The sequence below is a fragment of the Rana temporaria genome, chromosome 7 (assembly GCF_905171775.1).
Source record: "Rana temporaria chromosome 7, aRanTem1.1, whole genome shotgun sequence".
In the NCBI taxonomy this organism is placed as follows: domain Eukaryota; kingdom Metazoa; phylum Chordata; class Amphibia; order Anura; family Ranidae; genus Rana; species Rana temporaria.
Genome location: NC_053495.1, coordinates 5,807,888 through 5,822,304, shown reverse-complemented (window position 1 = coordinate 5,822,304; position 14,417 = coordinate 5,807,888). Strand labels below are relative to the sequence as shown.

The following is a 14,417-nucleotide window of genomic DNA, read 5'->3' as shown; positions in this document are numbered from 1 at the left end:
CCCTCTCTCTCTCTCTCTGCCTCTGTCTGTCTCTCTCTCTCTCTCTCTGTATGTCTGTCTCTCTCTCTCTCTCTGTGTCTTTCTCTCTATATCTCTCTCTGTCCCTCTCTCTCTCTCTCTCTGCCTCTGTCTCTCTCTCTCTCTCTCTGTCCCTCTCTATCTCTCTCTCTATCTGCTTCTGTCTCTCTCTCTCTGTCCCTCTCTATCTCTCTCTGTCTCTCTCTCTGTCTCTCTCTCTCTGTCCCTCTCTCTCTCTCCCTGTGTCTCTCTGTCTCTGTGTGTGTCTCTCTCTCGGTGTGTGTGTGTGTGTGTGTGTGGGTGTCTCTCTCTCTGTCTCTCTCTCTGTGTGTCTCTCTCTCTCTCCCTGTGTCTCTCTGTCTCTGTGTGTGTCTCTCTCTCTCCCTCTCTCTCTCTCTCTCTGCCTGTCTCTTTCTCTCTGTCTGTCTCCCTCTCTCTCTCTCTGCCTCTGCCTGTCTCTCTCTCTCTGTCTGTCTCTCTGTCTCTCTCTGCCTCTGCCTGTCTCTCTCTCTCTGTCTGTCTCTCTGTCTCTGTCTATCTCTCTCTCTCTCTCTCTCTCTCTCTCCGTCTCTCTATATTTATAATTGATCTTGCTATGTACAGTATGTAGGTATGTATCTATGGTAGGTTCCATGTACAGAGAGGAGAATATGGGGAAAACATACAACAGACCGGAAACGTCAGGCAGTAACAATGTATCAGGAGATGATGGGGGGGGTCCCTGTAGTGGCGGAGGAAGAGTTCCGCTCTTTATTTTGGGAGCGCTCACACCTGCCGCCCAGAACGGGATTGGCGATCCTTTCTTCTCCTGCCCCCCCCCCCCCCACATACCAGCTGCCCATTCCCATGACTCAGGGTCGGTAAGAGGATACGAACGCCGTCCCCTGCCAATCCCGGCCGCTCCGCCATGTGTAGCCGCGTTTTTTACCCAACCCCCCCATTATAAACACGTTGCCGAGTCTCATGCCTGACATGGAGCGCAAGCGACCAGTCCCAACACGCTCCATGTATGTTCTGCGAACAATCGATCAGCGGGACGCCTGAAGACGATCCCTGTGACCCTCTCCCTCTTTTACAGCTATAATTTTACACGGAAAGACGTAGAAATCCCTATTAGAATGTAAGCTCTTGGGAGCGAGGCCCGGCGGCTCTGCCGATATTCCCGGTGTTATAAAAATTAGTCGTTTTGCCCACCGGCACCTGGGTGTAGTTAGATTTCAATGCACAGCCCAGGTAGGGTTAGAATGGGTTTTCAGGGGTTAATTTAGTGCTGGGGGGGCAAAGTGGTCGAGAAAATTACCTGTGTGGGGTAAAATCTTTATTGCGTTTATATTGTGTGACCTCAGTAAGCAATAAAAAGAAAAAAAAATCAGCATAGCAGTTAAGATTAGCCTAGTAAAGGTAAAAAGGAGCCAATAGCGCCACCTGCCAATTGGTAAACCTATGACATTTTCTTATGCGTTATTACATTTTTTGGACACAGCCGGGGGGGGGGGGGGGGAATTTCCAAGTCAGTAAGGCTCAAGTTCACACCTGTCCGGTGCGAATTTCCCCTCCATCCTCCAAAAGCAGCTGTTTAGCCGTTCAGATGCGATTTAGATACGGTTCAGATGCGTCTTTAACAATAGCTGGTTGTTAAGGAGTGGGACGGGAAGCTGGCCGCCATGTCCTTAGCAACTGATGTTTAATCAGCTGTCAGCAGGTTTCCTCGATGACTCATCAGCTGTCAGCGGGTTTCCTCGATGACTCATCAGCTGTCAGCGGGTTTCCTCAATGACTCATCAGCTGTCAGCGGGTTTCCTCAATGACTCATCAGCTGTCAGCTGGTTTCCTCAATGACTCGTCAGCTGTCAGCAGGTTTCCTCAATGACTCGTCAGCTGTCAGCGGGTTTCCTCAATGACTCGTCAGCTGTCAGCAGGTTTCCTCAATGACTCATCAGCTGTCAGCTGGTTTCCTCAATGACTCGTCAGCTGTCAGCAGGTTTCCTCAATGACTCGTCAGCTGTCAGCGGGTTTCCTCAATGACTCGTCAGCTGTCAGCGGGTTTCCTCAATGACTCATCAGCTGTCTGTGGGTTTCCCTGATGACTCATCAGCTAAATGTAAAAAAAAAAACATTCCTGGCAATAAAATGTATTTATTTTTTATTTCGTTTTTTCATTCCCTCTCTATACGTGCTTGGGTTTTATGTTGTTATTGTTGTCTATGATGTTTTCTATATAAAAGAAATAAAACAATTATTTGATTTAAAAAAAAAAAAGAACGGCGAAAAAGAACGGCAATCCATACCAGGCCCTTTTGCATCTGGTACAAATTTTAAGAGGGACCCCATGCCAAAATTAAGAAGAAAACAGAGTGGGGTACCCCCCCCCCCAATGGGGTACCCCCCCCCCAATCTATACCAGACCCTTAGGACCGGTATGGATTTTTGAGGGAAACCTACATGGCAATTTTTTTTTTTTAAATGGTGTTGGGTCCCCTTCAAAATCTATACCAGATTCTTATTCAAGCATGCAGTCCAGGAAACGGGGGGGGGGGGGCCAGAAAGCACCCCCCCTCCCCAAACCATACCAGGCCACATGCCCTCAACATGCTTCGGGGCTCTCCCCCCACCCCGAAGCACCTTGTCCCCGTGTTGATGGAGAGACAATGGCCTCCTCTCGACAACCCTGGCCGGTGGTTGTGGTTTTCTGCATGCAGGGCCCCCAGATCCTGCCCCCCCCCACCTATGTGAATGAGTATGGAGTACAGTGTATATTGTGCCCCTCCCACAATGGTAATCCATCGTCAATCACGATGAACGCAGCCTCTGACCCCCTCCCCCCCCCCCCCAAAAAAAAAGCTATGCACCAGTTGCTGGCTCCTGTTGTCAGCCTGCTACGCCATCTGGCAGTTCTTAAAATTCCCAAGGGGCGAGGCCACCCTTAGATTTCACTAAATGATTTCCCCCCCCCCCGTGACATCACCGACCCAGCATGCACCAGTCTTTGACGTCACCAGGGGGGCGGCGCTGGTGACGTTGACGGGTGGCTCCGCCCCTTAGCTATTTAAAGAGCTGTCAGACAGCCAAATGGGTTTTATAGGTTCCTGTCATGTGAATCAGATGCGTTTCAAATCGCGTCCAATTCGCATGTGTGAACGGAGCCTGAAGGCAATTCACCGGTGGTGAATCAATCACCTGCTCCAGGATGATTCACCCGCAGTGAATGTTTGGTGAATGTACATTTGTGATTTGTAACCTCCGTTGTGTTCTTTGGGTTCAGGTTCCTCCTGACGGCCGTCGCCCTTCTGTCCACCTACTCCATCCACCTGCTGCTGAAGTCTTCTGGAATTGTCGGTGAGTGTCCCGAGACATCCTGTCATGTGACAGCGAGAGTTCCCCTCACCCGGGAGCCAGCGCTCAGAGGTCGCTGACTGTTCTGAAAAATGCTATTTCACTGGCTGTTGGGTTGATGCTCTGATCTGACTTTGAGTAAGCCAGGGACAGCCAGGGGGGTTGGCATTTTCATAATGAGATCAGTAATGGCCGTTGATGTAATCCTCCCCCCCCCTCCGTGTGTGTGTGGCTCAGTCTGTCGCTCCCCATTGCAGGGATTCGCGCCTATGAGCAGCTGGGGCAAAAAGCCTTCGGGACGCCCGGCAAGTTGGCGGCCGCCATTGCTATAACATTGCAGAACATCGGAGGTAATTTCTATTTTATTTTTATTAGCAAATTATATTGTGTAAAAAAATATCTAGATCTAGAGCAGTGGTTCTCAACCTTTCTAGTGTCGTGACCCCTTCATAACATTTCACAAATTGTGGGGACCCCTAACAGTAAAATTATTTTCGTAGCGTGGAACCCGTACTACAGTGGTGTCTCCCAGCCCCTTCAGCCCCTCCCACTTCACTTTCCTCACCAGTCAGCCGACTTCTAGTCTCTGTCCCTCAGCCATGCCGCGAACTGAACGGGCGGCTGCAAAGAGGCTGAGTGGGCGCCCGCGGGTTCCAGGAACAGCCCAGCTGGGCGGCCGAGAAAAGGCTGGGAGAGCGGTGCGGTCTTCAGAAAAAAAGCCAGGATTTGGGGACCCCTGGCAAATCATCATTCGACCCCAAGGGGGTCCCGACCCCCAGGTTGAGAACCACTGCCCCCCTGGCATCATTACTTGAATATTTTAAGGCCAACGCCACCCTAAGCCGATATTTTAGTTTTGCATGGAAGCGGGCGGGTTCAGGAGCTCAGGGAGGAGCCAAGTTATGCCAAAGACAATGCTGCGGCCATTACAAGGTGAAATTATGGTTTAACATCCCCCCCCAACCCCCCCCCCCCCCCGATTCTCTGCTAAAGAAAGTAGAGCTCTGAGAGAATGATACTTTCTTTATAGCCTTGTGGGAGGGGCAGAGACACTAATCTCACGATTGTGGGAGGGGCAGAGGCACAAATCTCCCCATTGTGGGAGGGGCAGAGATGCAAATCTCACCATTGTGGGAGGGGCAGAGGCACAAACCTCCCCATTGTGGGAGGGGCAGAGATGCAAATCTCACCATTGTGGGAGGGGCCGAGACACTAATCTCACCATTGTGGGAGGGGCAGAAATACACTTCTTACCATTGTGGGAGGGGCAGAGATGCAAATCTCACCATTGTGGGAGGGGCAGAAATACACTTCTTACCATTGTGGGAGGGGCAGAAATACACTTCTTACCATTGTGGGAGGGACAGAGACACACCTCACCATTGTGGGAGGGGCAGAGACACAAACCTCACCATTGTGGGAGGGGCAGAGACACAAACCTTACTATTGTGGGAGGGGCAGAGACACAAATCTCACCATTGTGGGAGGGGCGGAGACACACATCTCACCATTGTGGGAGGGGCAGAGACAGCATGTCACCATTGTGGGAGGAGCAGAGACACACACACCTCACCATTGTGGGAGGGGCAGAGACACAAACCTCACCATTGTGGGAGGGGCAGAAAGACACATCTCACCATTGTGGGAGGGGCAGAGAGAGACACACCTCACCATTGTGGGAGGGGCAGAGACACACACCTCACCATTGTGGGAGGGGCAGAGACACAAACCTCACCATTGTGGGAGGGGCAGAGAGACACACCTCACCATTGTGGGAGGGGCAGAGACACACACCTCACCATTGTGGGAGGGGCAGAGACACACACCTCACCATTGTGGGAGGGGCAGAGACACACACCTCACCATTGTGGGAGGGGCAGAGACACAAACCTCACCATTGTGGGAGGGGCAGAGACACACACCTCACCATTGTGGGAGGGGCAGAGACACACACCTCACCATTGTGGGAGGGGCAGAGACACACACCTCACCATTGTGGGAGGGGCAGAGACACAAACCTCACCATTGTGGGAGGGGCAGAGAGACACACCTCACCATTGTGGGAGGGGCAGAGACACACACCTCACCATTGTGGGAGGGGCAGAGACACACATTACCATTGTGGGAGGGGCAGAGACACACACCTCACCATTGTGGGAGGGGCAGAGACACACACCTCACCATTGTGGGAGGGGCAGAGACACACACCTCACCATTGTGGGAGGGGCAGAGACACAAGCAATTTTTGTGTGAGTTGACGGAACCCTTTTTCTGTGTCCTCAGCCATGTCCAGTTACTTGTACATTGTGAAGTCGGAGTTGCCTCTCGTCATTCAGACGTTCCTGAAACTCTCCGAAAAAACTTCGTAAGTGACCTTCATCGGCGTTCATGTCGCATTTTATTATTTATAGAGAACATCTGAGATTTGTATTGGAATTCCCTCTACGGTAGAATTGTATCATTTTGCACAGTTTGTATCTTTTGTCACTTCCTGTGGTTATAAACACCTCAAAATGATTCCACTGTATCCAAAATGTAACAAAAAAGTTCAGACCTCGGATATACTTAAATTTTGAAAAAAACACAATTGGCCCGGATTCACATACAGCGGCGCATAGTTATGCCGGCGTAGCATATCGAATATACGCTACACCGACGTGGCGCAGAGCGGCGAGCACAGTATTCACAAAGCACGTGGGCGTGAGCTATGCTAATGAGGCATGACCCCATGTAAATGATGGGCCGAGCACCATCAAGATACGAATAACGAGCGGCGCATGCGCCGGCTCATGGACGCATGATCAGAATCACGTCGGAACGAACGTCTAAGATACGTCGAATCACTGCCTACGACGTGAACATAACCTACGCCCAGCCCTATTCACGTACTACGTAAACGACGTAAAAAACGACGGCTTGTGTTCCCTGGTGCAGCCATTTGCATCGATGCTGCTGACTTACCCCTGCTTTATGAGGCTTAATTTTACACCGGACTTACGTAAACCGCGTATATTAATGCGCCGGGCGCAAGTACGTTCGTGAATCGGCGTATCTCACTCATTTGCATATTTAAATCGTAAATCAATGGGAGCGCCCCTTGCGGCCAGCGTAAATATACGCCCACGATACGACGGCATAGGAAACTTACGGATGAAGCCTAGTTTCAGGCGTATCTTGCGTTCAGAGTCAGGCGCATAGATACGATGGCGCATATGTGCACTTACGCGGCATATCTCGAGATACGTCGGCGTAAGTGCTACGTGAATCCGGGCCAATATTTGTTTACTGTTTGCTATAATAATATTCCAATTTAAAAAAAAAAAAAAAAATTCCGAGTTTAGGCCGATACGTATTCTTCTACATATTTTTGGTAAAAAACAAAATCGCAATAAGCGTTTATCGATTGGTTTGCGCAAAAGTTATAGCGTTTACAAAATAGGGGATAGATTTATGACATTTTTTTTTTTTTACTAGTAATGGCGGCGATCTGCGATTTTTATCAGGCCTGCGATATTGCGGTGGACACATCGGACACTTTTGACACTATTTTGGGACCATTCACATTTATACAGCGATCAGCGTTATAAATATGCACTGATTACTGTATAAATGTGACTGGCGGGGAAGGGGTTAACACTAGGGGGCGAGATCAAGGGGTTAAATGTGTTCCCTGGGAGTGATTCTAACTGTGGGGGGGAGGGGACTGACTGGGGGAGGTGACCGATCTGTGTCCCTATGTACAAGGGACACACCATCGGTCTCCTCTCTCCCTGACAGGACGTGGAGCTCTGTGTGTTTACACCCCATCATTACACACAGAGCTCCACGGTCCTGCCACTGTAACTGCCGATCGCGAGTGCCTGGCGGACATCGCGGCCGTCAGGCACGCGCATCAGCACCACGTGACACGGCGGGCACAGCTTTTCCCCGCTGCGCGCCCTCGGCGGCACGCGGGGGGGAGAATGTAAACAGGAAGATATCCAGGGATGTCCACCCGGCAGTTGAGAGCCGCGCTGTGGACGTCTTTCGTCTATAGCGCGCCTTTCAACTGGTTAATGCATAGGATCCAAAACACGAAGCTTCACAACCCCTTTAAGCTTTGGCAATAAAACTTGGAAGCTGCACCAGATTTTGCACGCTCCAGTTTTAGTAAATCTCTCCCCCTCCCCCCCATGAGTCCAATCAGATTTGAAATTGACAATCACGACGACTGTAAATAACGTTGATGGTCCCGGCGTGGAGCCGGTATATCTGTCCTGATCCCGGTCCGGTTATATTCCGCTCCATCTCCTGACACCTTCAGTAAAGCCGGAGAGCCGCAGAAATCTGGGCAGCGATGAACGCTCGGCCTGTCTCGCGCTCCGCTCCCTCCCCAAAAATAAACAGCCTGCAGCACGTCCACCGCTGTGAAAGGTTCCCTTATTGGAAGTGACGCGGAGCGGTGACCCCCCCCCCCCCCCCCGCTTCGCCCCCCCCCCCCCACCACCTCCTCGCCTCGCCTGTGCCCCCTGTCCAGTGGTGAAGCGTTCCTCTCCTTCCCTCGCTCTGCAGACGTGCGTCATCTCTCCATCCCCGTCCTCTCTCTTCCCTCCCAGTCCTACAATGGGGGGTCTATGTATGAAAACTTACCGGCTCAGATCCCGGCAACTCGTCACAGGCTTTCTTCATAACACCTGCAGGGGGGGCATCTGGTTGCTATGGGTTACAGCTCATCGCTCCTTCTGTTTTGTAGTTATATAGATTGAAAAAGGCACAAGTACATGTAAATATACCAAAAATACAAAAATGAAAGTCGCATTGAACATCCTCAGAGCCGGTAGGAGGAAGGTGGCAACCCTTTGTCATTGGTCCAAAAATGTTCATTCTGGATCCCCAACGCCAACCGGACGTTGCCCAGATCAACCAACTACAATGTTACTTCTTATAGATATCTCTTATCCTGTATTGGCATTTTCTGCCCCATTGGAAGCAATGTACTGAGTTGACCAGAAGCCGCTCCGCTCACATTTTCTACAGCTCTTACTATAAAGAACCCTTCCTGGAGAATAGGTAATCCTCTCCATCCCCCCACTGTACACCTCCCCCCACTCTCTCTCTCCATCACCCCCTCCCAATTTGCCTCCACTGAGTCCACTCTATTCCCCCCTCTCTCTATCCATCTCCCCTCCTAAATTCCCCCAGCTCTCTCTCCCCCTTCCTCTATCTCCATCTGTAATCCCCTCCACCCCCCCCCACTGTACACCCCCCCCCCCCCACTGTACACCTCCCCCACTCTCTCTCCATCACCCCCTTCCAATTTGCCTCTGCTCTAATCTCCCCTTTTTTCTCCCTCCATCTCTTACCCCCCCCCCCCATCCCCACTCTCTATCCATCTCCCTTCCCAAATTCCCCCAGCTCTCTCTCCCCCTTCCTCTATCTCCATCTATAATCCCCTCCATTCCCCCACTGTACACCCCCCACTCTCTCTCCATCACCCCTCCCAATTTACCCTCCTCTAATCTCCCCCTTTTTCTCCCTCCATCTCTTATCCCCCCCCCCCATCCCCACTCTCTATCCATCACCCCTCCCAATTTGCCTCCACTCTCCCCCCTTCCTCTATCTCCATCTGTAATACCCCCATCACCTTGTCTCACCCCACTCTATCTCCATCACCCCCTCCCAATTTGTCTCCACTCTTTTTCCCCCCTCTCCATCTCTACTCACCCCCTAATCCCACTCTATCCATCACCCCCTCCCAATTTGCCCCCGCTCTAATCTCCCCCATCTTCTCCCTCCATCTCTAATCCCCCCCCCCCCAATCCCCACTCTCTATCCATCTCACCTCCCAATATTCCCCTGCTCCTCTCTCTATCTGTAATCCCCCCCATCCCCCCAGTGTAACCCCCACCCCCACTCTATCTCCATCACCCCCTCCCAATTTGCCTCCACTATATACCCCCCTCTCCATCTCTACTCACCCCCTAATCCCACTCTATCTCCATCACCCCCCCCCCACTTTGCCTCTGCTCCACCCCCTCCATCTCTAATCACCCTTCAATCCCCACTCTCTCTTCATCACCCCCTCCCAATTCTGATCCTCTCTATCCCCTCCCCTTCCTTCTATATCTCCATTTTTATATACACCCCCACCCCCTATAAACCCTCCCTACATATTCTCTCTCCCCCCCCCCCCCCATATTTTCCCCTCTTTTTCTCTCTCTCTAGTCATTTCTCCCCCTTGCCTCTTCATCTCCCATTCTTCATTTCCATATCCCCCCCCATATACACTCTGTCAATCTCTGCCCCCCCCCCCCCTAATTTTAACCTTCCTCCATTCTCTCCCTCACCTCTCCACCCCCCCCCCCTATCTCTATGCCCCCAGTTTCCCCTCTCTACCACCCCCCCCCCATACTTTTCCATTCAGTGCTCTTATACTGTTTCTCTGTACATGTCTCTGTCCCCTGTGGATATCCACATCTCCTAATAGAGATACAGCCGGCCCTTCCAGCCCCGTATGAACTCACAGCTCCTAAAAATACCGCACAGAGCCGAGCGGGAGAAGTGGAAAAACACAGCAGAGCTGGCAGCACGTGGGGGTGTGCACCGGAGAACGCCCCCTCTGACACTTCCCTGGGCCCTCTCCCCACCCCTGGATCGGGCTCTGGGCCCCCTGAGGAACCACAAGTCACAGTATGCCCTACAGCATGCTGGGACTAGTAGTTCATCAGCAAATGAAGTGTTAAAATGTAAAGGCAAAAGGGAACTAATGCCCCAAAAAAATATTTTGGATGGATTGGAGAAGGGTTAGAACCTCTGTCAGGTCTCATCACTCTTTCTTCATTTGTGAGATTTTCCCTTTGCCATTGCCCTTTTGCCAGGAGAGGAAGTGAAGGAAATTCTACCAAACGGGGTCACACATGTCAATGACACCTCAGAGATAATCTAACCCTCCCCCATTCTGTCCACAACTAGCAAAAAAAGTTCTGTCCGGAGTTCCACTTTAAAGGTGTGTTGGCGATTTTGCTGGTGAGAAGGGGAAGAAATGGCGCAGGGTTTAGGAAACATTTGTTAAAAAATTTAATTTTCACAATATTGATCCCCATTGTGCTGCACTCGGCCCTTTTAGGACCTCTGATTAACCCTTGTGTGTCCCCCTTCCAGGGACTGGTACCTAAACGGCAATTACTTGGTCATCATGGTGTCGATCAGCATCATCCTGCCGCTGGCGATGATGAAGCAGCTGGGTGAGTAATGCAGAGATTTGTCTTCTACATTTAATATGATGGATACAAAAAAGGCCGAAAATCCCGACGGACACAGATCACTGCTGACGGGGTCCGGAGGATTCAGTGCAGATACAAAGTGACAGCCACCGGAGCTATTTACATAGAGAATGGCAGGCAGAGCATCATCTTCTAAAGATAGGACCAGATTTATCAATGTGGGTACCACCGCCAGCCAGATCACTGGTGAGGATACAGACCTAGGGGCCCCAGTGCAATTGCTTCACCTGGACTCTAGTTGGACCCCATTGCTGTTCCCTTAATTACATTTATTTGCTCCTCTGAGTTATTTCTGTTTTTTCACTGCAGCAGTGTAAATAGCCCTTCATGGAGAATGCTGAGCACCCTCCAAGTTTTCTGTGCACTCTCCAGGTGCTGTGTGCATCCTATAGGAGGTATGTGCATCCTCCAGGAGGTATGCGCACCCTCCAGGTGGTCTGTGCACCCTACAGGAGGTATGTGCATCCTTTAGGTGGTCTGTGCACCCTACAGGAGGTATGTGCATCCTCCAGGTGGCCAGTGCACCCTACATGAGGTATGTGCATCCTCCAGGTAGTCTATGCATCCCCCAGGTGGCCAGTGCACCCTACAGGAGGTATGTGAGCCCCCCAAAAGGTCTGTGCATCCTCCAGGGGATCTGTGCACTCTCCAGGGGGTCTGTGCACCCTCCAGATGGTCTTTTCACCCTCCTGTTGGTATGTGCCACCTCCAGGTGGTCTGTGCACCCTTAAGATAGTCTGTGTATCCTCCAGGTGGTTTGTGCACCCTCCACATGGTCTGTGCATCCTCCACGTGGTCTGTGCATCCTCCAGGTGATCTGTGCATCCTCCAAATGGTCTTTGCATCCTTCAGGTGGTATGTGCACCCTCCAGGAGGTATGTGAACCCCCCAAAAGGTCTGTGCACTCTCCAGTGGGTCTGTGCACCCTCCAGATGGTCTTTTCACCCTCCAGATGGTCTTTTTACCCTCCAGTTGGTATGTGCTACCTCCAGGTGGTTTGTGCACACTCCATGTGGTCTGTGCATCCTCCAGATGGTCTTTGCACCCTCCAGGTAGTCTGTGCATCCTCCAGATGGTCTTTTCACCCTCCTGTTGGTATGTGCCACCTCCAGGTGGTCTGTGCATCCTCCAGATAGTCTGTGTATCCTCCAGGTGGTTTGTGCACCCTCCACGTGGTCTGTGAATCCTCCAGGTGATCTGTGCATCCTCTAAATGGTCTTTGCACTCTCCAGGTGGTGTATGCACCATCTAGGTGGTCTGTGCACCCTACAGGTGGCCTGTACACTCTCCATGTGGTCTGTGCTCCCTCCAGGTGTCTGTGCATCCTCTGAATGGTCGGTGCACCTTCCAGGTGGTCTGTGTGTCAGATCTTGGGGTTGTGTCACACACAAGGTGTTGTAGCAGTGATTTGTGGCAGCCACAGAATTGCATTGTATTGCTAGGAATGAATTGCAGCCAATCATGGTCTGTGTCAAAGCAAGTGCAGCCAATCATGGTCTGTGTCACATCGGCTGTAGCCAATTAAGGTCTGTGTCATGGTAATTGCAGCCAATCATGGTCTGTGTCACAGTGATTGCAGTCCATTATGGTCTGTGTTGTGGAAACTGCAGCCAATCATGGTCTGTGAAATAGCGATTGCAACCAATCATGGTCTGTGTCATGGTGGTTGCAGCCAATCATGGGTCAGTATCATGCTGTCACGGTGGTTGCAGCCAATTATGGTCTCTGTCATGGTGATTGCAGCCAATCGTGGTCTGTGTTACGTCATTGTGGCGATTTGTGGCTCAGTCACAGAGCAACATTTTTAATGGCATTTAAAGCTACAGAATCACCAGAGAAATGAATGGAGAGATTTGTAGCTGCTACAAAGTGACTCTGACTGTTGCCCAGCACAGACGCAGCACGTTGCCCAGCACAGACGCAGCACGCTGCCCAGCACAGACGCAGCACGCTGCCCAGCACAGACGCAGCACGCTGCCCAGCACAGACGCAGCACGTTGCCCAGCACAGACGCAGCACGCTGCCCAGCACAGACGCAGCACGCTGCCCAGCACTGACGCAGCACGCTGCCCAGCACTGACGCAGCACGCTGCCCAGCACTGACGCAGCACGCTGCCCAGCACTGACGCAGCACGCTGCCCAGCACAGACGCAGCACGCTGCCCAGCACAGCCCGAGGACACAGTCATTTATCCAACTGCCACACAGCTGTTTCATACAATGCAATCTCATCAGTGTAAGATGTGAAGTGTTACTGTACTATCATAATTCCTGACAAGCTTCTAAATGTTTGTATTTCCTCTTTACAGGGTATTTGGGGTACACCAGCGGATTTTCACTAGGCTGTATGGTGTTCTTTCTGTGCTCGGTAAGTGACTGTTATATAGTATATAGAGTATGGGAGGGAGAGACAGGGGTGGGAAGAGATTCGGGGGGGGGGGAGGGACAGAAAGGGAGGAGATAGAGAGAGGGGGTGGAGATGGGAGAGAGGGGGGAGAGATAGAGAGAGGGGGTGGAGAGAGGGGGATGGAGAGAGGGCAGGAGAGAGAAGGAGGGGGAGGGAGAGAGAGAGGGCTGAGATGGAGAAAGAGAGAGGGCGGAGATGGAGAGAGAGGGGGGAGATGGGGAGAGAAAGAGAGGGGGAGATGGAGAGAGAGGGGGGAGATAGAGAGAGAGAGAGAGAGAGAGATAGATAGATAGAGAGGAGGGAGATGGAGATAGAAAGGGGAGAGAGGGGAATAGAGAGAGAGGGGGAGAGAAAAGGGGAAAATGAAGATAGAGGGGAGATGGAGAAAAAGAGGGGGTGAGAGAGGGAGGGTGGAGATGGGGTGAGAGAGGGGGAGAGATAGAGAAAGTGGGGGAGAGAGAGGGGGGAGGGAGTTAGAGAGGGTAGAGAAAGGGGGAGATGGAGAGAGAGGGCGGGCAGAGATGGAGAGAGAGGGGGAGAGGCAGTGAGGGGGAGAGAGAGTGGGGGGGGGGAGAGAGTGAGGGGGAGAGAGAGAGAGGGGGGAGAGAGATAGAGAGGTGATGGGATGAGAGAGGGGGATAGAGAGAGAGAGAGGAGAGAAAAGGGGGAGATGAAGATAGTGGGAGAGAGAGAGAGGTGTGGGAGAGAGAGGTGGAGAGAGAGAGGGGGGAGAGATAGAGAGGGGATGGGATGAGAGAGGGGGATAGAGAGAGGGGGGGAGAAAAGGGGGGAGATGAAGATAGAGGGGGAGGTGGAGAGAGAGAGAGGTGGGGGAGAGAGAGAAGGAGAGAGAGAGGGGGAGATAGAGATGGGAGAGATGGAGAGAGAGGGGGAGAGAGATAGAGAGGAGAGAGGGGGGAGAGTGAGGGGGGAGAGAAAGAGAGAGGGGGAGAGATAAAGTGAATGGGGGGAGAGAGAAAAGGAGAGAGAGAGGGGAGAGGGGGAAAGAGAGAGAGGGGGAGATGGAGAGGAGAGAGAGAAAGAGGGGGGTAGATGGAGAGGAGAGAGAGAAAGAGGGGGGTAGATGGAGAGGAGAGAGATGAGTGGAGATGAAGAGAAAGGAGGGAGAGATGGAGAGAGGGGGGAATGGAGAGGGGGTGAAAAGTGAGAGAGAAGAAGGGGGGGAGAAAGGAACAGAGAGATGGAGAGAGAGAGGAAAATAGAATGAGACAGAGAGAAGAGAGAAGGAAACGTTTTATATTTTATGAAACACTTCCTGTCTGGATATATAAACATATATGTTACATGTAAATATTTACACAATGAAAGAATTGGATCCACAACTAACATCACTCTTGAAAATGCGCCATGATTCTCACTCTGCGTCACACTTGAGTA

The 14,417-nt window shown here is 51.7% G+C and overlaps 1 protein-coding gene across 2 annotated transcripts in view; it reads left to right on the top strand.

The window, feature by feature from the left end:
• Positions 1-14,417, top strand: part of SLC38A3 (solute carrier family 38 member 3) — an 81,541-nt gene that overhangs the window by 50,634 nt on the left and 16,490 nt on the right. For both annotated transcript variants that reach the window (XM_040358771.1, XM_040358773.1), the window contains exons 5-9: positions 3,281-3,354; positions 3,609-3,701; positions 5,635-5,716; positions 10,492-10,574; positions 12,922-12,980. In XM_040358771.1, the coding sequence (XP_040214705.1) occupies positions 3,281-3,354; positions 3,609-3,701; positions 5,635-5,716; positions 10,492-10,574; positions 12,922-12,980 (391 nt within the window). The remainder of the gene's footprint in view (positions 1-3,280; positions 3,355-3,608; positions 3,702-5,634; positions 5,717-10,491; positions 10,575-12,921; positions 12,981-14,417) is intronic.